The sequence below is a fragment of the Lagenorhynchus albirostris genome, chromosome 3 (genome assembly GCF_949774975.1).
Source record: "Lagenorhynchus albirostris chromosome 3, mLagAlb1.1, whole genome shotgun sequence".
Taxonomy (NCBI): Eukaryota; Metazoa; Chordata; class Mammalia; order Artiodactyla; family Delphinidae; genus Lagenorhynchus; species Lagenorhynchus albirostris.
The window spans coordinates 93,573,751-93,599,435 of NC_083097.1; the positions used below are offsets into that span (position 1 = coordinate 93,573,751).

Genomic DNA, 25,685 nt, shown 5'->3' on the forward strand with positions numbered 1-25,685 from the left:
ACTCTGAAAACTAAACTATAATAATAAAACCAGAAATCAGTCAATCGCATACAGCCAGCTCCAAGTCTACAGTTGCTCCCAAAGTCCACTGCCTCATTTTCGGGATGATTCGTTGTCTATTCAGGTATTCCACAGATGCAGGGTACATCAAGTTGACTGTGGAGATTTAATCCCCTGTTCGTGAGGCTGCTGGGAGAGATTTCCCTTTCTCTTCTTTGTTCGCACAGCTCCTGGGGTTCAGCTTTGGTTTTGGACCGGCCTCTGCATGTAGGTCGCCTGAGGGCGTCTGTTCTTCGCTCAGACAGGACGGGTTAAAGGAGCAGCTGACTCGGGGGCTCTGGCTCACTCAGGCCGGGGGGAAGGGAGGGGCATGGAGTGCGGGGCGAGCCTGCGGCAGCAGAGGACAGCGTGACGTTGCACCAGCCTGAGGCACGCTGTGTGTTCTCCCGGGGAAGTTGTCCCTGGATCACGGGACCCTGGCCTTGGAGGGTTGCACAGGCTCCCGGGAGGGGTGGTGTGGAGAGTGACCGGTGCTCGCACACAGGCTTCTTGGTGGTGGCAGCAACAGCCTTAGCGTCTCATGCCCATCTCTCGGGTCCATGCTGATAGCCGCGGCTTGCGCCCGTCTCTGGAGCTCATTTAGGCGGCGCTCTGAATCCCCTCTCCTCAGCACTGCGAAACAATGGTCTCTTGCCTCTTCAGCAGTTCCAGACTCTTTCCCGGACTCCCTCCCGGCCAGGCGTGGCGCACTAGCCCCCTTCAGGCTGTGATCACGCAGCCAACCCCAGTCCTCTCCCTGGAATCCGACCGAAGCCCGAGCCTCAGCTCCCAGCCCTCACCCACCCTGGCGGGTGAGCAGACAAGCCTCTCGGGATGGTGAGTGCTGGTCGGCCCTGATCCTCTGTGCAGGAATCTCTCTGCTTTGCTCTCCGCACCCATGTTGCTGCGCTCTCCTCCGTGGCTCCAAAGCTTCCCCCACCCCCGCCAACCTCCGTCTCCTCCCGCGAAGGGGCTTCCTAGTGTGTGGAAACCTTTCCTCCTTCACGGGTCCCTCCCACTGGTGCAGGTCCCGTCCCTATTCTTTTGTCTCTGTTTTTTCTTTTGCCCTACCCAGATACGTGGGGAGTTTCTTGCCTTTTGGGAAGCCTGAGGTCTTCTGCCAGCGTTCAGTAGGTGTTCTGTAGGAGTTGTTCCACGTGTAGATGTATTTCTGATGTATTTGTGGGGAGGAAGGTGATCTCTACGTGTTTCTCCTCTGCCATCTTGAAGGTCCGCCTCCCTAGAGAATTTGTAATTTTATTTACTGTGTTGTTCATCATTGTTTGCTCTTTAGTTCTTCTAGTCCTTGTTAAACATTTCTTGTATTTTCTCCATTCTATTTCCAAGATTTTGGATCATCTTTACTATCATTACTCTGAATTCTTTTTCAGGTAAACTGCCTATTTCCTCTTCATTTGTTTGGTCTGGTGGGTTTTTACCTTGCTTCTTCATCTGCTGCATATTTCTCTGTCTTTTTATTTTGCTTAACTTACCGGTTTTGGGGTCTCCTTTTCACAGGCTGCAGGTTCATAGTTCCCGTTGTTTTGGTGTCTTCCCCCAGTAGGTAAGGTTGGTTCAGTGGCTTGTGTAGGCTTCCTGGTGGAGAGGACTGGTGCCTGTGTTCTGGTGGGTGGGGCTGTATCTTGTCTTTCTGGTGGGCAGGGCATCGTCCAATGGTGTGTTTTGGGGTGTCTGTGACCTTATGATTTTAGGCAGTCTCTCTGCTAATGGGTGGAGTTGTGTTCCTGTCTTGCTAGCTGTTTGGCATGGAGCATCCAGCACTGGACCTTGCCAGACGTTGGGTGGAGCTGGGTCTTAGCCTTGAGACCGAGATCTCTGGGAGAGCTCTCGCCAACTGATATTACATGGGGCTGGGAGGTCTCTGGTGCTCCAATGTCCTGAACTCGGCTCTCCCACCTCAGAAGCTCAGGCCTAACACAAGGCCGGGACACTAAGACCCTGTCAGACACATGGCCAGGTCCATGGGGATTTTCTTGCCTTTTGGAAAGTCTGAGGTCTTCTGCCAGCATTCAGTAGGTGTTCTATAGGAGTTGTTCCACACGTAGATGTATTTTTGATATATTTGTGGGGAGGAAGGTGATCTCCATGTCCTACTCCTCTGCCCTCTTGAAGGTCCCCCTCCTCCTCTTTCCCAGCCTCCAAGCCCCAAAGAGGGAGGAAGGAGACGTTTCCAGTCCTAGGGAAGGGATTCTGGCTCAGTCTTCTCGAACCAGAGTTGGCCAGTTGGGGCACCATCCAGCGGGGCCCTGGCCCTTTTCCAGACATACTGTTTCAACTTCAGACCTCTGAGGACTTTACACAGTGGAGGATTGACAGGCCCTTGGTGACAGTGGGTTGGGTTTGAGGAAGGTCTGTTCCCCACGTGTTCTCCTTCATGAACCTAGACCTGGGTTTTAATTCCGTTCACGACGTTTTGGTGTTGCAGTCTATATTTAAGCTGCTCGTGCTCAATCAAGCAAGATGCAATTAGCAGGCCCTCAAAGATGAATTGTTAGAATTGAAATAGGAAAATTTAACTGGTGAACCCTGCAAATGACCTTCTCAGAAAGTGTACGATCCATCACCTCAGCCTTGCTGAAGTCACCTTCAGCTCAGTGTCCCTGAGAGCTCTCTCTGCTCTCTTCTTGGTTTGGTGGCTCAGTTTTCTGACTCTCTGCTGCTTCTCGTCTCTCTCTGAGAAATTAAAGGACATCCAGGAATGTTTTGCTTCCCTAGAAACATAGCCTGGAACTGTGAAGTGCTGGAGGCTAAAACTTCTTGTCATCATAGGTTCTAAGTTGGAATTTTCATTTGCTGTATTTTGAAAACTCAAGCTTTAAAATCAGTTCATGATAATTGCCTACTGTTGATGGACCCCAGTAGGCATGGACCCCAGAGATGGGCATGAGACGCTAAGGCTGTTGCTGCCACCACCAAGAGCTGGGCTGATTGGAATCACTAGGATATATTCTTTTCCAGTTGACTGAGAGCCCTAAACAGATGTTAAAAATTTCTCAGGAATGCATGATAGATGCTGGGACACAGAAATGTACCATCCCCGTCCCCTGCACCCCTGAGGATTGAAGTCCTAGTGTCTGTGGGAGGGAGGGCAGCTGAGGAGTAGGGGAACAGTATGGCATAGAAAGGTTGCGATATTTCTCTTTTTTCTTGTTTGGACTTCTTGTTGCTGAACAATCCGTCTTTCTTCTTACTCTCTTTATTTTGTTGACTGATCTACCCTCACCCCCTACTACTTTTGCTGTGCCAGGATAACGCCCGACTTACTGCTTCCTCTCCCTCCTTCCTTTCCCCAGTCCTCTTTCCACTCTTTCACGTCTCAGTGGTACCAATCACTGTACTCATTGACAGTGACAACAGAAGGGAGCAAACCCGAAAGCTGCCTATGCTCGGAAAAGCCCCAGTGTTTGCCACCTCACCTGCGTGCAAGAAGGCACACTTGCAAAAGCAGTGACTTTTCTTTGTGTCTGCTTTTCCATAAATAGAGAGGGATTTGGTCAAGTAGAACACAAACACAGTCTTTATGTACTGATCCAGTAGCATTTGGCTAGTACTTCGTGATCTCAGTGCTGGCAGCCACCTGGGAGGTAGATGGGTGAGTCTCACAATAGAAGAAAGGGAGGCTCAGACATTAAGACTTGCTGCTTTGGGTAAAGAAGCTAAGGGAGGCGGTGGGCGATCACTGCCTCTGAATATAGAGCAACCCTTCCTGGACTCGATCTCAGAGTGAGTAAACAAGACCCTGACATCTATATCCTCAAATGCTGGTTCAATTCCAACATGGCCTGGTTAGAAAAATCCACAGGGACTTTTTTGTTCTTACAGGTTTACAAGGTATGTTCTGGTATTTGATCTAGAGAACCTCAGAGGGTTGAAATGTGAAGATATGCAGCTACCTTAGATCTATATTAATTGGATCTAGAATGGAATGCATGTCCAGGCCCACACATATACATACTCTCTCACCTCAGATGATACCCCTAAGATGCTTGGTAACACCTGAGGCTGCAGGTGTAGGAGTGGCCCTGGGCTTGTGTGTATCACTTGTAGTGGCTGTTTCTTCAGTGGAACAGTCCATTCTTCCAGGATGCCCAGGAGAGGGGCTTTTGCCTGAAGGTATTCTCAGGAAAGTCCCCTCACAAGCTGACTCTGGCACTGGTCGGCCCAAACTCAGCCAGGCAGCCATGGGGATAAATCAGTGTGGCACTGCCACCTAGTGACGGTCTGCCCGCCGCTCTTCCCAGAAGGGAAGTAAATAGCTCTGCAGGCTGTCACGCTGATGGAAAATCATGGAGGGTTGAGGGTAGAGGGGCTTCTAAAACCACAGCCCGCCAGGCCAGTGTAGACATGCTCTCTCTGCTATTAGTAGAGCCTGGCGTGTGTCAGACGTGAATTGTACTAAGTGATTTTGGTAAGGGAGTGCTTGAAAAATTGACTTTCTGGTAAGGAAATCTGGGGCCTGACCAAGTGTGTCTCCAGGTCTGTCTCCTGGCTTCCACCTTCCCCTTAGAGGAGCAGTGTGTGGAGGATGCTTGGCACATAGCAGGAGTGGAAGGAATGGACCTCGCTCCAGAAAAATTAAAATAACTATTGGTTGGGAAGTTAGTAAAGAAACAAAGAAGGAAGAGAACCTTGGTGGAAATGCAAGCCGTGGTTATAACATTGCTCTGGAACTTGGTATTTTTTTGATAGCCTGGGGAGTAGCCGGGGCTTAAGAATATAATTTGTGCCAAATTCCATGGTTTTCTAGTTTCACTGCACTCCAGATGTGTTGAAATGAAGCTAGCTCCAGATTTTCTGATGGCTGTTGCACAGTGCTAGCTGCCCTGAAACTCTGGACCACTGGTTCTCACTGGGGGTGGTTTTATTCCCTGGAGCCATTCCAGAGAAGGGGTTTTTTGCTGTCAATCAGTGGGGCCAGGGATGCTCTGTATTCTGTTTGTATGGGACATTCCCACCCAACAAAGAACTGTTCTGTATCCCATTTGACCTTAGACTCACCTGGTAGACACTCTGTGTACTAAAAACCTATTTATAATCTTAGTTTAGACCTAAATCCATTTAAAATATAAACATAAAATATTTTTGCCCAATTGTAACATATGCTTGATTTTTAAATAATATTATTAGTGTGTAAATTGAGGGAAAATTGTCATTTGTTTTATCTGGAATTTGACCAAAAGTTTTTCACATTTTAGAAAATCGCATTAAGTATGACCATGCCCCTGTGGCATTTGAATTCAGAACCATACATACACTTTCATCAGACTGAACTGTATTCGAGTGCTTTTACATACAGGTGCAAACAACTGACTGCTTCTTAAATCTTCTAGGTTAGCCTTGCCCGAGCATTTAGGTATTGAAATACATTATTTATTATAAATTACTTCTCTCTTATTTTTCTATATTACATTTAGGATATTATATTGATTTTTGTTTTATAAATCATGTGTATAGATAAGTTGTATTATTTGAATTATATTTCAAGATCTTAAGCAAGAGCATCTTAAGGTGCACTAGGATTGAGAACTGCTGCTTACATCGAGTTCTGCATTCAGGAAATCTCTCATGATGGACACTTATGCCCTGGGCTCTTCCTCCATCTTCGTTTTTAGGAACCAGACTTAATCTCCATGGCTCTTTGACCTGAAAGTTCTTTCCTAGAGCTGGGCATATTTCACTAACCCCCTTTATCAAAGAGAGCCTGAATGCTGATAAGTCTTTTCAGATCTGTTTAGCTTATGTTGATGTGATACCATTGTGTTCCTATAGGTCTTTAACATAGATAATCGTCAAATAATTATATAGGTATGCGATCTAAGACTGTTAGCTTATTGACAGATGTCATTTCTGAACTCACTTATTCTAACAGAAATGAAAATCCATAAATGAATAATAGAGAGTCAGACAATAAAACATTTTGTCATCTTTTTAGGGAAACATAAGGAATTGTAATTCTTCAAATTTGAAAATCTATATATGTTCTGTTACACACTCTTTTCCTTTCGGGACTTTGAGCTGTATTTCATAGGAAGCTTATGCCCTTAGACATACCCACTGATGGTCTCTACCCAAAGATCAATCTTCTGTATCTGTATTGTGAATGAAATACACACACACACACACACACACACACACACACACACACACACACACACACACAGAGGCACGGAGGAAAGAGAAAGGGAGAGGAAGGAAGAGGGAAAGTGGAAGTGTGGGGGAAAGGAGAGAGGAAGAGAGAGAAGTGTTTAGTTTTTTGACTTTTCTAAATTAACAGAAGAGAAGAAAAAATTCCAAACGTGCAAGGTTAAAGGAGCAAAATAAATTTAAAGTAGAAAACTCATTTTGGTGTTTTAGAGTTAAAGAATTAAGCAGTTAATAAAAATTGAATCTGGCTTATGCCCAAATGAGTTAGGTTTTATAGGTAACATTACACAGCCTGTCTCTGCCGCTTTTCTCTGGATACTTGTTGGTATTGAAGGAAGTCTATATGGGGATCCCCAAGGCCCTAAAGTCATGTCTGTGTTTTCATAACTCAGCGATAGGGAAAAAAGTAGGAGTATGAAGAAGGGATTAGGAGAAAGTCACACAGATTGGGGCAATTCAAATTGAGCTGAAGGGATTTCTGTAAATTATTTGAGTAGTTTTATACATATAATTAAAGTGTTTTCACTTTAGAGCACCCTTACTCAGAGGTTTTTAGTAAAGGGTTTGGACCTACAAAATTTTACATTTTTTTTTTTTAGTTTAAAACTATAATTTTAGGTGTCAGTGTTATATTGGACACTCGTGTGGTTACTTCTAATCTATTATATACATTTTTTCTTGATCTACCTTTGCTGCTCATATTCACATTTATTACAACTTTTATATTACCTTATTATTTCTTGCAGTTTTCCCCCTTTCTGCATTTTAGGTTTCTCATGAATGCTTACTGTTTTTTATCCATCTGCATGTTCCCAGTGCCTCCGAAAGTTCTGTTATACATATAGAAGCTCAACATGTTACTGAATGAGAACTTCTGAAATAAAGCTAATAGTTAGTTCTCAGCTTTGACAACACATACAAATTACCAGAGGAGCTTTAAAAAAAAAAAAATCTCTGTCATGACCCCACCCCAAGAGTTCTTGGCTTCATTGATTGAGGATGGGGCTTTTGCATAGGTAATTGTCAGTGCTTCCCAGGTGATGCTAATATGCAGCTACAGGTGTGCCCCTTTGATATGGATCAGTGGCAAATAAGAGATATATGTTACCCCTCCTTTCTGAGCCATTTGGCACTCAGCACTTTTCTCCTTTGAACCTAAATATGTCCCTTCATTGGACTTCTTTGTATATGTTTTAATTAATTGGATCACTTATTTTATTTGCTTTTGCTTTAGGTGAAAACTCCATGCACATATTTGGAGCTTGGAGAGAGATAATTTATCATCCTTCTCTGGGTCTTCAATTGGCAGACAGCAAATTATCAGCCTCATTACTGATGTGAAGCAGATCTGGATACCACCACTTGACCTATATCCCAGTGGGCTGCCTGGTGTTCTGATGATTCACCACTGAGTTAGATGGAGTCATAGCTGAACCTTTATACCCTGTATTGGATCACCCCTGGCCTGGGCAGCTTACCATATAGAGAACCAAATACACCTGCTCTGTGGGCAGGCAGAGCAGAGAGAGGGCTGGAATTACTCCTGTTCAGTTCCTTCTCCCAGATTCTCCATCCTTCCCCTCTACAAATCTGGGAGAAATAGATTGCCTCCGCCTTCCTCTCCCCCCACACACCCCCCCCAACACACACGTTAATACAATTAAATAATGTTAGAGGCAACTATTTTTAGTATTTATTTTTTTTAACTTTATTGAAGTATAGTTGATTTATTTACAATGTGTTAATTTCTGCTGTACAGCAGAGCGACTCAGTTATACATATATATACTTTTTCGTATTCTTTTCTTTTATGGTTTATCACAGGATATTGAAACCATTCCCTGTGCTATATAGTAGGACCTTGTTGTTTATCCGTCCTATACATAATAGTGTGCATCTACTAATTCCAAACTTGTAGTCCTTCCCTCTCCCATCCCCTCCCCCTTGGCAACCACAAGTCTGTTCTCTATATCTGTGAGTCTGTTTCTGTTTCATAGATATGTTCATTTGGGTCGTGTTTTAGATTCCACATTTAAGTGCTATCAGATGGTATTTGTCTTTTTCTTTCTGACTTACTTCGCTTAGTGTGATAATCTCTAAGTCCATCCATGATGCTGCAAATGGCATTATTTCATTCTTTTTTATGGCTGAGTGATAGTCCATTGTACCTGTATGTATATGTATGTATATATATGCCACATCTTCTTTATCCATTCGTCTGTCAGTGGACATTTAGGTTGTTTCCATGTCTTGCCTATTGTAAATAGAGCTGCTATGACCATAGGGGTGCATGTATCTTTTTGAATTATAGCTTTCGAAAATTATAGCTTTTATATAGCCTGGGTATATGCTCAGGAGCGGGATTGCTGTATTATATGGCAACTCTATCTTTAGTTTTTTGAGGAACCTCCATAGTGTTTTCCATAATGGCTGCACCAGTTTACATTCCCAACAACAGTGTAGGAGGGCTCCCTTTTCTCCACACCCTCTCCAACATTTATTATTTGTAGATTTTTTTAATGATGGCCATTCTGACCGGTGTGAGGTGGTACCTCATTGTAGTTTCGATTTGCATTTCTCTAATAATTGGTGGTGTTGAGCATCTTTTCATGTGCCTCTAAGCCATCTGTATGTCTTCTTTAGAGAAATGTCTAGTTAGGTCTTCTGCCCATTTTTGGATTGGGTTGTTTTTTTGTTATTGAATTGTATGTGCTGTTTGTATAGTTTGGAAATTAAGCCCTTAACAGTTGCATCATTTGCAAATATTTTCTCCCAGTCTATAGGTTGTCTTTTCATTTTGTTTATGGTTTCCTTTTTGGTACAGAAGCTTGTAAGTTTGATTAGGTCCCATTTGTTTATTTTTGCTTTTATTTCTATTGCCTTGGGAGACTGACATAAGAAAACATTGGTACAATTTATGTCAGAGAATGTTTTGCCTATGTTCTCTTCTAGGAGTTTAATCGTGTCATGTCCTATATTTAAGTCTTTAAGCCATTTTGAGTTTATTTTTGTGTATGGTGTGAGGGTGTGTTCTGACTTCATTGATTTACATGTGGCTGTCACACTTTTCCAACACCACTTGCTGACAATACTGTCTTTTCTGCATTGTATATTCTTGCCTCCTTTGTTGAAGATTAATTGTTCATAGGTGTGTGAGTTTATTTCTGAGCTCTCTGTTCTGTTCCATTGACCCATACGTCTGTTGTTGTGAGGCAACCATTTTTAATGTTTATCTGTGATCTATTTTTCCCCTTTGAAACTTTCAAAGATCATCTCTCTATTCCTAGTATTTAAAATTTTACAATGATCACCCTCGGCACAGGTCTTTCATTATTCTCTGTGCAAATACTAAGTAGAACTTTCCTTTAGAGATGCCTGCCTTCCAGTTTTCCTGGAAAACTAAAGAAATAAAAAAAAATTATCATTTCTTTCCTTCCACTTCTATGTTCTCCTTTTGAAGTTAGTTGTTAGATGCTCTGTGTTCTCTGAGAATATATCTTCTTTGTGCTCCCTTTTCCCTTCTCTTTTTGTCTTTTTGTTCTACTTTCTGGGAGATTTCTACCAATTTATATTCTAATTGTATTGCAATTATTTTTTTATTATAATTTTAAGTTTTTTAAAAGTCCCTCTTTTTTATTCTTTAATTGCACTCCTTTGTAGCATCCTGTTCCTTTTATGGATGTTATATTTTCCTTTAGTTCTTCCATGATATAACTTAGAAAGTTCAGGAGTCCCACACCCCATCACTCTCCATTGTCTGGAGATTATTCTGTTTCCTCCCTTTTCCCTTCTTTCTTTCCTTTCTTTCCCATCCCATTTTTGTCAGTATCTTTTTTATAGAAAGTATAATTCCAATGTGTACTGATCATTTGCTAGTCTTTCACGTTCAAGAGTGGGAATTGGAAACTTTGTATGGAGAGAGGAGCTTAGTGTCTGGTGAAATTCACTATGGGTGGATAAGTGGAAAGCTGCATTTTTCATTAGAAAATGCTTGCTGTTAGTAATGAATGTCTTTTCATTGAAACTATTCTGTTTCTCCAGAGAGAAATATATTCTTTCTCTGTATTAGTAAGTTCTAATATAGGGTCAAGAACAGGGAGTGAAGAAAGTAAACTGGGAATGTTGTTGTTCAGCTTGGAAACTTGAATTTAATTACCACATTTTCAGCCCCAAACATCTTTCCTGACCTTAGCTGGGGCCTGGATCAAAATCTCCAGTGTTTCCTCAGTGAACAAACCTCTATCTCCTGTTAGTTGTCTAGCAATACCAGGCAGGGGCAAGCACCTGGGCATCTATTATGCCATATACTTAGACATCATAATTTCTCCTGTTTTCAGCTTTGGACTTTACCCACTCATTGCATGACATCTGGTTTCTCCAAGTTACGAACCTTCCATGGGTTCTATAATAATCTATGCCTTTTAATTTTGGGTATTTAGGCCATTTATATTTAATGTGGTTACAGACACGCTTGGGTAAATCTGTCCTCTGGCTACTTGTTTTCTATTTGTCCTATCTAGTCTCTGTTCCTTTTTTCTATTTCTGCCTCCTTTTGGATTGCTTATCTTTTTTTATTCTATCTTATATCCTTTATAAGATTATCACTTATTACTCTTTGATGTATTATTTTAATGATTCTTTTAGGAGTTATAGCATACCTATACACTTAGGTATACTATAACTAAATTGTCACAGTTTTATCTTCCCCTGACACTGTATCACTTACTACAGTCTACCTTCAAGTGATAATGTACCACTTTACCTACAGTATTTTCACTTCTCCAACCTTGCCATTTTACTTGTGCATATCGATCAGTAAGTACTTGGATGAATAATCAAGAAGACCTTTCTACAGATCTCTGGATCTCTCTCTGTACAGATGTTTCCTCTCTGGTTTTTCGCCCTATAAACTCATGGCTTCCCTGTATTCCCAGCTCTGTCCTCAATTTGGGGAGACCTCTGGGCTCTGCTGATTTCCATACCTGAGCTACATTCTGGAATCTTTCTTGAGGCATTAAGCTGGGGCAATTTTATGACTCGCTTTGGCTGTTTACCATCTCTCAGGGATCATTGTTCTTCGTTTCTAGATTATCTATGTCTTGTTCACTATTGTTTCAAATATTTGTCTGGTTTTGTAGTTGTTTCAAGAAGCAGCATGAATTCGTCCTTTGTTGTTCCATCTTGACTGGAAGCAGAATTCCCCATGCCCTTTTGTTTGTATAAAAATGTGTTATTTTTCATTCTCTGATTTCTCTTTTCTTTCTTTTTTTTTTCTTTTTTGTTATTGTGGGCTTATACCTTTTTTAAATTGCCTTACTATCATTTTAGCAATATTTCAGGAGAGAATGGTGGATTCAGGAGAGAGAATTGATGATAGATTGATCACATGCATTTGAATCTCCATAATACTTTTCACTATGTAACTGAGGCTGACATTTGAGATCAGAGCTGAAAATTAAGGTATTTTTGCTATTCATAGTATTAATAGTATGTTTAATGGAAAAGGATTAATAAACATAGTTTGTCAGCTGTAAGCTTCCATTGTTGAATATTTTTTACATGTGTAAAAATAACTTATAAGTTGCCTACAGGTCTTGGAACATAACATGACAAATCTGATTCATATTGATTGATGGGAAAGACTCATTTCTGTCCCTTTTTTGTACTTCTATATTTGTGATCCTGAAGGCCTAACATGTGGCCAAGGGCCAGTCAGTTTGAGAAAAAATGTTTCATATTGTCATATTAATTAATTCAATAAACACCAATTCCCTGCTCTATTCTTCTAAGTGAAGATAAAACAATGAGTAAGGCATAATCTTTGTGCTCAAATTCTTTATAATTTAGATTCTCGTGGCATGTTTGATAAGCAAAGTATACATTATATGTGTTATGACCCATGTTGACATTGACTGATGGCATGAGAGATATCTATAAGAGGCTCCCAGGATACAGAGGAAGGACCTATGGTCCAGCCTAGAGTACCATGCTAAAAATGCTATGTGGAGTCTGGAAAAGGGGAGTTATGAGCAGATTCTCGAAGTACAAATCAGGGCTAGGAAGGTGGGGGAGGGTGGTTTTAGTCAGAAGGAAATGTACCTGTAGAGAAAGAGCTGGTGAAGAGGATGGCATAACTGCCAGCTATTACTGTGGCCAGAGCTCCTGTTACTTATGGAATGGTGCTGTGAGAGAGGCAGGAGTGATGGGCAGGGGCTGCTTCATTGAGTGGGAAGAATTCAGTAATGCTCTTGGAAAGATCACCCTTGTGAATTTAAACAAATATTATGGAAAGCTGCCATATTTGTGATTTAAGAAACAGTGGTATACCCACAGTCAAGAATGAATGAAGAAATGAATGGAAACTAAGAAAAGGAACGTTTTACTTCTTTTAAAACATTAAAGCTGATCTTACAATCTTTAAGTCTCTAAAACATGCAATGCTGTACAACAGCAATAAGTCCTCTCCCTAAACGCTAAAGTCCTTTTTTTAAAAAGCTTGCGATCATTAGGCATTCCTTACACTAATTTTAATCTTCTTTAATATATTTTAATTAAACAAGCATTCATATTCATTAGAATTTGAATTTTGCCATGTGAGTCATTTCTTCAAGTCTTTCCCAGAATAGCTCCCCTTGTGGAGAAGGTCAGAATTGTCTGAGTAAGTTTGTGACGTGAACTTAACCTGTAAGAAACGTTTTGAAAATTTTTAACCGTTTAAATTGTATATACTAATCGTTCGCAGTGGTGTGACTCTGGCATAAATTCAAAACCTGGAAGTGTTCTAAGTGAAAACGTCATCCTGTTGATAAGTCTAATATTTGTTTCTGAGTTGCCAAGAAAGAACCCTTTATTGTTCTAATAGTAGGTAATGTGGTCCTAATTACCTGCCTCTTCTTGACTAGTCATGACTAAGTATACCTGAATGTAACAAAAACATGAGTATGAAATGTTATTTTTCCATTCTGAGCCATTTTTCAGGTAGGTTAATTATTTATTAAGCAAAAAAGATAATTTACCATTGAACCCCAAGCCCTTAAATACCAACTCCTAGAAAGATATTTGTTTCTAATTAGGCCCTTCAATACAGCTTTACAGTATCTGACCCAATATAACATGCATAACATATAACAAATAATAACTGAATGATATAATGGCATAATACTTGAGAATGGTGAAGAGTTTAATGAGGATGGAAGCAATTTGTATTTAAATTGTATTTAAAACTTGTGTACTTATCAAATGTAGGTAACTAAAGGAGAGTCAGTGAATGCTTTTTATTGTAACTTTCAAAGTCATTTACTGCTCTAAACTTTGAAAACCAAATCAAAGTGCTTCAGGAAGAACAGATGAGAAAGACTTTCACACCCTTGCCAAAGTTGAGAAGATTTACCTGTGGGCACCAGCAGTGAAGGTGCCCCTTTAAAGACCTTTGTTTACAGTATGAAATCTCAAACTCCTCTTTGTAGTTGCTCTACCAAAGGAACACCATGTGCCTAGAGATGTGTTCTGGTCACTAGCGACGTAGCAATAACTTGAGGTTATCACTCAGATGTGGTCACATTTTCTAAGTGGGTAGTGATTGAGGACACTTTGTTGATATAGAAAGGGTGAAGAGTATAGTTTTTTCAGCCAGAAAGGTTGTCCATGTCTTAAAACATCAATGTAAAATGAGAAAATGAAAGTCAAGTGTTGAACACATAGTGAGGGCTCAACACATATTTCATATGCACCAGGGAATTAGGGCCATTGGCTCTTATACGTATCAAATCTTTGTGTAAATCATGATTTGTTAAGAAGAAACTTTGTCTCACAATTAAGGGTTGAATAGGCCATGAAGCTTTTGCCTCCCCTCTCTCACGTAGCCCACACCCACACCAGGGTGATGTATTCCCTGTTTCAGGCAACTGCTTGATGAGGACTATTCATAGAAAGCCCCAATACCATGAGTGGGTTATTCATCCAAAGCTTACTTCTAAGGGTCTTGTTTGAAATAAAAACCACATGGCCCCATGGAAGCCTCATCACACAGGCATAGCAGGCTCCCCGAGCAGTCCACAGAGCCTGGTAGCTCATGTTGTAGCCGAACTACAGCATGGATCGTGTCACTCTAATCCTGTGTGCATGTTATTTAACAGTTTCTCAGAGGAAATGCACTCATCTGGCTTCCTTAAAAGCTAGGAATTGATCTTGTTTTTAAATTATAGTTGATTTACAATGTTGTGTTAGTTTCAGGTGTATAGTGAAGTGATTCAGATAGATATATATTCTTTTCGTATATATATATATACATATATCTAGATTCTTTTTCAGATTCTTTTCCATTATAGATTATTACAAGATATTGAATATAGTACCCTGTAGTATACAATAGGTCCTTGTTGTTTATTTATTTTATGTATATTAGTGTATATCTGTTAATCCCAAACTCTTAATTTACCCCTCCCCTTTGTTAACCATAAATTTGTTTTCTATGTCTGGTTTTTTTGTAAATAAGTTCATTTGTATCATTTTCTTAGATTCCACATATAAGTGATATCAGATGATATTTGTCTTCCTCTGTCTGACTTACTTCACTTAGTATGAGAATCTCTGGGTTCATCCATGTTGCTGCAAATGGCATTATTTCATTCTTTTTTTAAGGCTGAGTAAGACGAGTACATCTTGACCTTCCTTTTGGCAATGACAGCCTCTCCACCCAGCCATCCTGGGAAGAGGGGACTCTGCATCTAAGTCATAGTGGCAGTTCCCTGGGGTAGAATGGTGGAGGTTGCTGCCCTCCCATCACCAGAGAATCACAGGATGCCCCTCAGCAGGGCTGGCTGCCTGTGTGCGTGCCCTTCCATTTTCTTTTTGAAGATATGGTGATGCCGTCACTCTTCCTTACTCTGGGGTTCCACTCACTCCAGGCAGAGGTTTCTCTTTCCCTAGACCAAAGTAGCAAAAAATACCATTTCTTAGTTCTCTCTTCTTTGTTAGAAAACAAAGGTACCAAAGTGTTAAGCATAGGCCTTTCTGTATCCAAAGACAGAGGCAAGATCCACAGTCTCCCCTTCAGAGGTATGATACTGCAGAGGAAAGCTTATACTCTATAAACTTCCTGCACTTTGGGCTATAGATGCAGAAGCCTTGGAATGATATGAAGAACAGAAAAAAAAGAGGGAGAGAATGCACTGGCCCAATGTGGGTTGTATGTGGGATCAATCCTGGGGCTCAGGTCATGGGGCAGCCTCCTTGCCTCCACAGCTCTGGCTACACAGACATATCGTCGAGCTGAAAGGCAGGACTGAGTGAGTGCAAGCTAGGGGATTATCAGCATGCTTTGGAGGGCAAGAAATAAGGAAGGGAAAGCCATCCCCAGTGGTATCTGAGAGCTGGGAAGAAAGGGTGGTCCTTACAGAAGTTGGATGAAGAGCAAGGAATGTCTCTAGTGACCAGAGAGAGTCTGGGGTGTGACTGCCATGGAGGAGGGCTACTCTGCCCCATGACTACACAGAGCATGCATCCAGGGCAAGTTTCTCTAAAGTAACAACTTGCATGGCCTCACAGTTGTATGCATGGTGGATAATAGTGTCCCACGATGGGCCAGGATTACTGTTTAACATTGATAATTCAAGCAAAATTTTATATCTGTTTCTGATATAAAAATCCTTCTTCTCATTAGAAAAATTTGACACCTCATAGAATAATGAGGATAAACTGCATCCCTCTCCCTCTTTTTGACTATAAACTCTTTGTGTGTATCTGGTGAGGTAATAACTTATATTAAGCTCCAGTTCTGGGCATGGATTATGCAATCAAAGGTACATTTTCCATCTTCAAGGAGGATGGCTAGTACAGGACCTCCAGGTAGACAGTTACAATGTAGTCCTGTGATGGAGGAATATATGGGGTACTGAGGGAGCCCCAGAAATGGGCTGGGAGGAGCGTAGATAGAAGAGGCTCCCACCTGAACTTATTTTGAAAGATGACTAGGAGTTGGCCCAATAAGAAATAAAGGTAGCAAAGGGAACACCGTGGCTCCTTTTGGTACAAAGGTGAGGAGGGAGATCGGGGCACTGCATATTGTTCCACAAGTTGGGCACATCAGTGGGCATCAAGGAAGGATGAGATGTGAGCAAGACCAAAGCAGGATTCAAAGATAAATGTGCGTTGATCAACTTAAACCAGTGAGAAAAGCAATTTTCATATTTTACAGTTTCTCTTTCAGATTATTTTTAAAGTTGAGAAATTCTGATGTCTTTCAGATTGCTTAGGTAGAACTCCAATTTTATTTATAATAATGAGCTTTGAAAACCTCTAAATAGAGCATTTTATAGACGCTATTAGTAAATTCACTGTATTGAATCAAACTGCCCTTGGAAGCCCTACTCTAGACTAATTAAGAAGGACTGGCTTTGTTTGCTATTTTTCAGGTACCATGATCAACAGGATGTTACTAGCAACTTCCTTGGAGCAATGTGGTTGATATCAATAACTTTTCTCTCCATTGGTTATGGTGACATGGTACCTAACACATACTGTGGGAAAGGAGTCTGTTTGCTCACTGGAATTATGGTAAGTGTCTTTTCATTTTCTGTCTCTTTGATGAACACTCAAGAAAGTACTTTAGACCATTCCATCCATGTGCATAAGTCATAGTATGCTACTTCAATTTCCAAACATCAGGAAGGCAGCATCAATAAATCAGTTCTCTGTTCAGAGAGAACATCAACAGTTCTCATCCTAATTCTCTTCATTGTGAAGCTCCATTGAGGACAGAGTGCTGCTAGAATGCTCTTTGTGGGCTATGTGCTAATTTGATGAGCAAATCTGATCTTAGAGCTTCAGCTTCAAGGTCAGAAGTTCTTTGTTTAAGTCTGAGTTCTTTCATTTCCTATTAGCCATGTGAACTTGAGTGAAATCCTCTTCTCTGAAATGTACTTCTCTCATCTGTAAAATGTGGACCATAATAACTATCGTGCAATGTGTTGAACGGTTGAAGAATTACATTTTTTTCCAATTATGTAATTAGATAATATTTATCACTTTAACAAATACTTGTTGAGTGCCGATTATGGCGCTGGCCTAGCAACTGAGAATATAGCAGGAAAGGGATGAACTGTCTCTGTCCTGCCTTCATGGAGCTTACAGGGGAATGCCTACTTTTTAAAATAATTAACAAATCGTTGTTATTTACATTTGTGACAAGTATGTGAGGAAGTAAGATTTCTGATCAGATTCGGGGGCACTGAGGGAGAAGAATGGGATCTACTAAGAGAAATAAATTCCTGGAAAGTTGACTTTTAAACTGAGGTGGGAAGGGTAGGTAGCCAGGCAAAGTGGGGGGAAGGAAGGGCATTCCAGGAAGAGGAAATAGTTTATTTGAAGAGAGTGAGGCAAGGAGGAGCTTGGTACGTTGATGTAAGGCCACCAGGCCAGGAGTGTACAGAGGAAAGAGGAAAAGTGGCATGAGGCTGGGGGTGGGAGGCCAGATCTTGGGGATCTCTTGAGTGAGGTTTGCTGCCTGTGGTGATGTGTCACTCTTCTGGGACACCTAGCAGGCTCAGACATGTTCCTTGCCCCTTACACACTATGATGTGGCCAGGGCTGGTGTGTACCGTTTGTTTTAGATGTCTGAAAATGAAAGGCTAGCAAATTGTCTAAAATTTATTATTATGTGGTGTGAACTTTGAAATGTCTAAGCCAGATGCACCACTTTTAGTGACCTAGGTTCTTATCTTCTTTTTATCATTGGATTACAGCAAAGAGCATTAGCCTGATACTTATTTGGTTCCTGCCTACAGAAGGATGTGAACTAGTACTGGAAGCTCCTTAGTCAGGAAATTCCCAGAATGTCTGAAGTTAGGCATCTCTGCCCAACGCCTTCATTGTGTCCACCCACAAGTTGGCAGGAGAGGAACAGGCTCCCCATGCGAGGGCCTTTGAATGGTAGCCAGGGCAGCGTGTACCCTTGTAGCAGCTGCCTAGGAAGATTGTTCCAAGAGTCAGAACTAGCTGGAAGGACTGAGTGCCCATGACATACATAGAGTGGGAACATTCTTCTCCCACTTAGTAGCACTGAATAGCTAGATGTGAAAATAAAACCTGGGGGCTAATTTTAAGGTTACAGTAGTAACAAGATGACCATTCGTGGAAAATATAATTTGGGGTCATAATGTAACATTGTTTGCTTGTAAAAGAAAAGTACAGTTTTGTGAATTTTAGTGATTTTTTTTCATTAAAATTGGTATGGTCCTTTATGTTTACTCTTGGATCACTTCCTTTTTCCTCAAAAGATAGCATTTTATTATATAGTATAATGCTTTGGGAAATAAAATTTGCATGGATGTATTTTTGGAGGGCCCATAACAAGCCCACAAGGGACATGAATGATGCTATTTATAAACACAGAACTGGTAATTGCAGAGTCTTTCCCCTTATGCTTCTTAGAAACAATTTCCTTGGTTTTGCTTTTTGGCAAGATACCTCCCTTTTATTCTTGAATCAGGTATGACTCAGGGTTTATGCAAACCTCTTCATTTGCCACGGATCAGAGCCAAGTTTGAGGTTAACCTTGCCTGGATCTTGTAATACTTTTATCTTTCCTTGATTTTTTTCTCTGTCCCTAATGTCTCAAGAACAGCTCCTGCAAAATCTCATCTGATGGCACAAATTTTATATTTAGTTCATTGAACTACTTCCTTGCTTAGATGTCACTGGTGATCCTAGTTTATTTTTAGAAAATATTTTATAAGCCACTTTTAATCTATATGGACACAAAAATGTTATATGCAGTGAAATTTACAGTGACTTCACTGCTGTCCTCTAAGCTCATGGTGAAAACAGTCCCTCTGTCCTTAAGCTGAGGAGCTCCATTCCATCTCCCTCTTAAGGAACAGACATTTCTTAATTGACCCAATCAAAAATTGTTTACTTGCATATAGAGAAATTGGGTGCTCTTTGACTAGCCTAATTGAAATACTGTGTAGAGTTGCATTGTCTCTATCCATCGGCCAAATAAATTCCCACAGAGGCAGGCCACAGAGCAGTCTTCTGGGGGTGAGCTTCTGGGAGTTGGTTATATCCCATGTAAATTTCCTGGGGATGAAGAGCCTATGTATTGCAGTTACCTAGAAACTATTACAGAGAGTGGCTGACGAATATAGTTTCCTAAGACATAAATTTTTTTCAGAGTCTATAGAAAAGGTTAGTTTCCTTTAGATGAACTGTGTTTCTCTTTTGTGAGACAATTTTTTTTTTTTTTTGCTTTTGATATCAGGAAGTTTAAATACCCGTTTGTTACTTTGGGATTGTCTAAGCTAGATATGACTTTTTTAAAAAAATTTCAGGCTTTTTTTTTCTTTTTCCTTTTTTTTTTTTTCTATCTTTTTCCAGCCTATTCTCCCCGGGACTTTTGCAATGCATGTTTAGGTAAAATACATATTGTCACATTTCTCATGAGTCATCTCTCTGGCCTTTAATAAATTGTGAAAAAGAAACGCAATTCACAATACTCCTGGGAGAGCACAGGGTCATCCCTGAATCATCTTGTGTATTGTCTCTGAAGTACTATGATTCTTTGTGTTCTTTTATATTTCAATTTTCTTGTTCTTGTGTTTAGGAAATTTTGATAGAATTTATACCTTTATGTGTTTTTTTTTCACTTTGAAGTAAAATACAGTTGATCTGAATGCTAATACCTACAAAGCTTTCCTATTTCAAAAATGTAGACATCAAGAAATTAGCACTGCATTATTTCTTCATAAAGCTAATGAATTATGTCATAGGATCACCTTAGATGTTCACATTTCATTGGTAAAAACTCAAAATTAAAATGTAATTTAAAATTTTTAAATAGCTTAATTTATGTCATGAGTTATATTTTTGGGAGCCAAGGACATTAAGATTTAGGACATTTCAGTCATGGTCTTGGCAGAAATATATTGTTAAACCATGAGGAGAGAGAGTTTTCCAGAATATTTCTAAGAGAGAAACAAATGGTCTTATCAAAAAATAACTTCTCCTTGCCTGAAATGTAAATTGTAAATCCAAGACAATCATGCAAAGCTTTTTAAATAAGTTTTAGGTTGTGTTTACAATGCTATACATAGATGATTATGAAAATACTAAAACAAGTGGACTTCATATACTGAAATGCCTGAACAAGAATTCCATTGTGATAGATCAAACAAGTCAAGTAGAAATTTTCCTTTTACCAAGACCTAACTAATATTAGAGCTTAAGAGACAAAGATCTCTTCCTTTCCCCTGGGTATTATTTTAAAAACCTAAGATCATAGGATTGCCTAATAGACAAGGTCCCTCATTACCCTTCAAGAGAAAACTATAATGGTTGCAATTACTTACTTTTTCCTTATTCTTCTATCCTTCCTCTTTTTTTAAAAAATGTTATTGAAATATAGTTGTTTTACAACATTGTATTAATTTCTTCTGTACAGCACAGTGACTCAGTTATACATAATATATATTTTTTCATATTCTTTTTCCTTTATGGTTTGTCACAGGATATTGAATATAGTATAGTTCCCTATGTTACACAGTAGAATCTTGTTGTTTACCGATCCTATATATAATAGTTTGCCTCTACTAATCCCAAACTCCCAATTCTTCCCTCCCCTATCCCACCCGCCTTGGCAACCAAAAGTTCGTTCTCTATGTCTGTGAGTCGGTTTTTGTTTTATAGATATGTTGATTTGTGTGGTATCTTAGATTCCACATGTGATATCATATGGTACTTGTCTTTTTCTTTCTGACTCACTTTGCTTAGTATGATAATCTCTAGGTCCATCCATGTTGCTGCAAATGGCATTATTTCATTCTTCTTTATGGCTTAGTAGTATTCCATTGTGTGTGTGTGTGTGTGTGTGTGTGTGTGTGTGTGTGTGTGTGTGTGTGTGTATATATATATATATATATATATATACCACATCTTCTTTATCCATTCATCTGTTGATGGACATTTAGGTTGTTTCCATGTCTTTGCTATTGTAAATAGTGCTGCTATGAACCTAGGGGTACTTGTATCTTTTTGAATTATAGTTTTGTCTGGTTATATGCCCAGGAGTGGGATTGCTGGATCATATGGCAACTCTACTTTTAGTTTTCTGAGGAACTTCCATACTGTTTTCCATAGTGGCTGCACCAACTTACATTCCCACCAACAATGTAGGAGGGTTCCGTTTTCTCCAGACCCTCTGCAGCATTTGTTATTTGTAGACTTTTTAATAATGGCCATTCTGACTGGTGTGAGGTGGTACCTCATTGTAGCTTTGATTTGCATTTCTCTAATAATTAGTGATGTTGAGCATCTTTTTCATGTGCCTGTTGGCCATCTGTATGTCTTCTTTGGAGAAATGTCTATTTAGGTCTTCTGCCCATTTTTTGATTGGGTTGTTTAGGTTTTTTTGGAGATTAAGCCCTTGTTGGTGACATCATTTTCAAATATTTTCTCCCATTCCATAGGTTTTTTCATTTTGTTTATAGTTTCCTTTGCTGTGCAATGGCTTGTAAGTTTGATTAGGTCCATTTGCTTATTTTTGTTTTTATGTCTTTTGCCTTGGAAGGCTGACCGAAGAAAACATTGGTACAATTTATGTCAGAGAATGTTTTGCCTATGTTCTCTTCTAGGAGTTTTATGGTGTCTTGTCTTATATTTTAGGTCTTTGAGCCATTTTGAGTTTATTTTTGTGTACGGTGTGAGCGTGGGTCCTAACTTCATTGATTTACATGGGGCTGTCCAACTTTCACAACACCACTTGCTGAAGAGACTGTCTTTTCCCCATTGTATATTCTTGCCTCCTTTGTTGAAGATTAATCATTTATAGGTGTGCAGGTTTATTTCTGGGCTCTCTATTATGTTCCATTTATCTGTATGTCTGTTTCTGTGCCAATACCTTGCTGTTTTGATTACTATAGCCTTGTAGTATCATCTTAAGTCTGGGAGGTTTATGCCTCCAGCTTTGTTCTTTTTCCTCGGGATTGCTTTGGCAATTCTGGGTCTTTTATGATTCCATATAAATTTTAGAATTATTTGCTCTATTTCTGTGAAAAATGTCATGGGTAATTTAATAGGGATCACATTGAATCTGTAGATTGCTTTGGGTAGTATGCTCATTTTAATAGTATTAATTCTTTCAATCCAAGAGCATGGGATAGCTTTCCATTTCTTTGAATCATCTTTAATTTCCTGTATTAATGCTGTGTAGTTCTCAGCATATAAGTCTTTCATGTCCTTGGTGAGATTTATTCCTAAGTATTTTTTTTGGTGCAATTTTAAAAGGGATTGCTAGTTTGCATTCCCTTTCTTATATTTCATTATTAGTGTAAAGAAATGCAACCAATTTCTGTATGTTAATGTTGTATCCTGCTACCTTGCTGAATTAGTTTATCAGTTTTAGTAGTTTTTGTGTGGAGTCTTCAAGGTTTTCTATATATATTATCATGTTATCTGCATAATGACAATTTTACCTCTTCCCTACGAAACTGAATAACTTTTATTTCTTTTTCTTGTCTGATTGCTGTGGCTAGGACTTCCACTACAGTGTTGAAGAGAAGTGGTGAGAGTGGGTATCCTTGTCTTGTTCCAGATTTTAGCAGGAAGGCTTTCATCTTTTCACCATTGTGTATTATACTGCCTGTGGGTTTGTCATAAATAGCTTTTATGTTGAGATATGTTCCCTCTATACCCACTTTCATAAGGGTTTTTATCATGAATAGATGCTGAATTTTATCAAATGTTTTTTTCTGCATTTGTTGAGATGATCATGTGGTTTTTGTCTTTTCTTTTGTTGATGTGGTGTATCACATTGATCGATTTGTGTGTGTTGAACCATCCTTGTGAACCTGGGATGAATCCCACTTGGTCGTGGTGTATGACATTTCTTATGTGCTGTTGGATTCACTTTGCTAATATTTTGTTCAGAATTGTTGCATCTATATTCATCAAAGATATTGGCCTGTAATTTTCTTTGTTGTTACTGTTTTTGTCTGGTTTTGGCGTCAGGGTGATCCTGGCTTCATAGAATGTCTTTGGGAGTATTCCTTCATCTTCAATCTTTTGGAAGAGTTTGAAAGGAATCAGTATAAGTTTTTCTTTGTATGTTTGGTAGAATTTCCCAGTGAAACCATCTGGTCCTGAACTTTTGTTTGTAGCGAGTTTTTTTATTACTGATTCGATTTCATTTCTAGTGATTGGTCTGTTCAAGTTATCTATTTCTTCTTGATTCAGTTTTGGTGGGCTGTATGTTTCTAGAAAGTTGTTCATTTTTTTGAAGTTGTCAAATTTGTTGGCATATAATTGTTCATAGTATTCTCATGTTTTTTTGTATTTCTACTGTATCTGTTGTGATTTCTCCTCTTTGATTTCTTATTTTATTTATTTATTTAGGTCATCTCTCTTTCTTCATGGTGAGCCTAGCCAGAGGTTTGTAAATTTTCTTACCGTTTCAAAGAACGAGCTCTTGGTTTTATTAATTTCTTCTATAGTTTTTAAATCTCTATTTTATTTACTTCCTCGCTGATCTTTATTATCTCCTTCCTTCTGCTGACTTTAGGTTTTGTTTATCATTCATTTTATAATTCTTTTAGATGGGTTAGATTGTTTGAGATTTTTCTTGTTTCTTAAGGAAGACCTGTATTACTATGAACTTCCCTCTAAGAATTGCCTTTGCTGCATGCCATGGATTTTGTATGGTTGTGTTTTCATTGTCATTTGCCTCAAGGTATTTTTTAATTTCTTCTTTGATTTCATCATTGACCCATTGGTTTTATAGTAGCATGTTGTTTAGTCTCCATGTAATTGTTTTTTTTTCTCATTTCTGTGGTTGATTTCTAGTTTCATGCCATTATGGTCAGAAAAGATGCTTGAAGTCATTTCTGTACTCTTCAATTTGCTGAGGCTTGTTTTGTGCCCAAGTATGTGGTCAATCCTAGAGAATGTTCCATGTGCACTTGTAAAGAATGTGTATTCTGCTTTTTTTGGATGTAATGTCCTAATTAAGTCTAACTGTTATGTTGTATCATTTAAGATCTCTGTTGCCTTATTGATTTTCTCTGTTGAAGATCTATCTTTTGATGTGAGTGGGGTGTTAAAGTCTCCTACTATTATTGTATTCCTGTCAATTTCTCCCTTTATGTCTGTTAGTATTTGTTTTATGTATTCAAGTGTACGTATATTGGGTGCATATATATTGACAAGTGTAATATTCTCTCCTTGTATTGATCCTTTTATCATTATATAGTGTCCTCCTTTATCTTTCTTTATAGCCTTTGTTTTAAAGTCTATTTTGTCTGATATAAGCATTGTGCCCCCCCCCACTTTCTTGTCCTTTCCATTTGCATGAAATATCTTTTTCCATCCCCTCACTTTTAATTTATCTGTGCTTTGCCCTAAAGTGTGTCTCTTGTAGGCAGCATATTGTAGGATCTTGTTTTTTTATCCAGTCTACCACTCTGTGTCTTTTGATTGGAGCATTTAGTCCATTGACATTTAAGGTAATTATTGATAGATATGTATTTATTGCCATTTTAACCTTGTTTTTCCATTGATTTTGTATTTCTTCTTTGTCCCTTTCTTTTTCTTTTTGTTTTTCCTTTTGTAGTTTAATGATTTTCTTTTGTATTATGCTTATGTTCTCTTCTTTTTGGTTTTTGTGACTCTATTGTATGTTTTTGATTTGTGGTTGCTGTGTTTAAGTATGATAACCCCTTCCTATATCTACTTGCTTTATACTGGTAGTCATATAGCCTCAAACACATTCTAGAAAAAAAAAATCTACATTTTCTTATTCTTTTCCCCCACATTTTATGATTTTGATGTCCTATTTTGGATCTTCATTTTCATCCTTTTTCTGTTCATTGTGGTTATTGCTTTCACAGAATTTTTTTGATTTTTTTAATCTGTGTACTGTCTTATTTAAGTGATTTACTTTCCAATTGTGATTTTCTCTTTTCTACAGATTCTTGCTACTTTTCTATTTAAAGAAGACCTTTCCATATTTTCTTTAGGGTAGGTTTAGTATTGCTGTATTCTTTTAGTTTTTACTTGTCTAAAAAATTCTTTATTTCTCCGTCTATTCTAAATGATAATCTTGCTGGGTAGAGTATCCTAGGTTGCAGATTTTTCCCTTTTAGGACTTTGAATATATCTTGTTACTCCCTTCTGGCCTGCATCATTTCTGTAGAGAAATCCGCTAATAGCCTTATGGGGGGTTGCCTTGCAATTAATTATTTGTTTTTCTCTTGCTGCCTTTAGAATCCTCTTTAACTTTTGCCATTTTTATTATAATATATCTTGGTGTAGGTCTATTTGGGTTTATCTTGTTCAGGACCCTCTGTGCTTCCTGTATCTGGATATCTGTTTCCTTCTTTAGTTTTGGGAAGTTTTCAGCCATAATTTCTTCAAATACATTTTCAATTCTCTATTCTCTTTCTGGGATCTCTATTATGTGTAGATTGGCATGCTTTATGTTATCCCATAGGTCTC

General features: G+C 39.1%; 1 protein-coding gene across 1 annotated transcript in view; it reads left to right on the forward strand.

Moving 5' to 3' along the window:
- The window catches only part of KCNN2 (potassium calcium-activated channel subfamily N member 2), a 327,085-nt gene that overhangs the window by 265,072 nt on the left and 36,328 nt on the right, over positions 1-25,685 (forward strand). Inside the window, exon 6 of the mRNA XM_060143406.1 lies at positions 16,616-16,757. Within this exon, the coding sequence (XP_059999389.1) occupies positions 16,616-16,757 (142 nt within the window). The remainder of the gene's footprint in view (positions 1-16,615; positions 16,758-25,685) is intronic.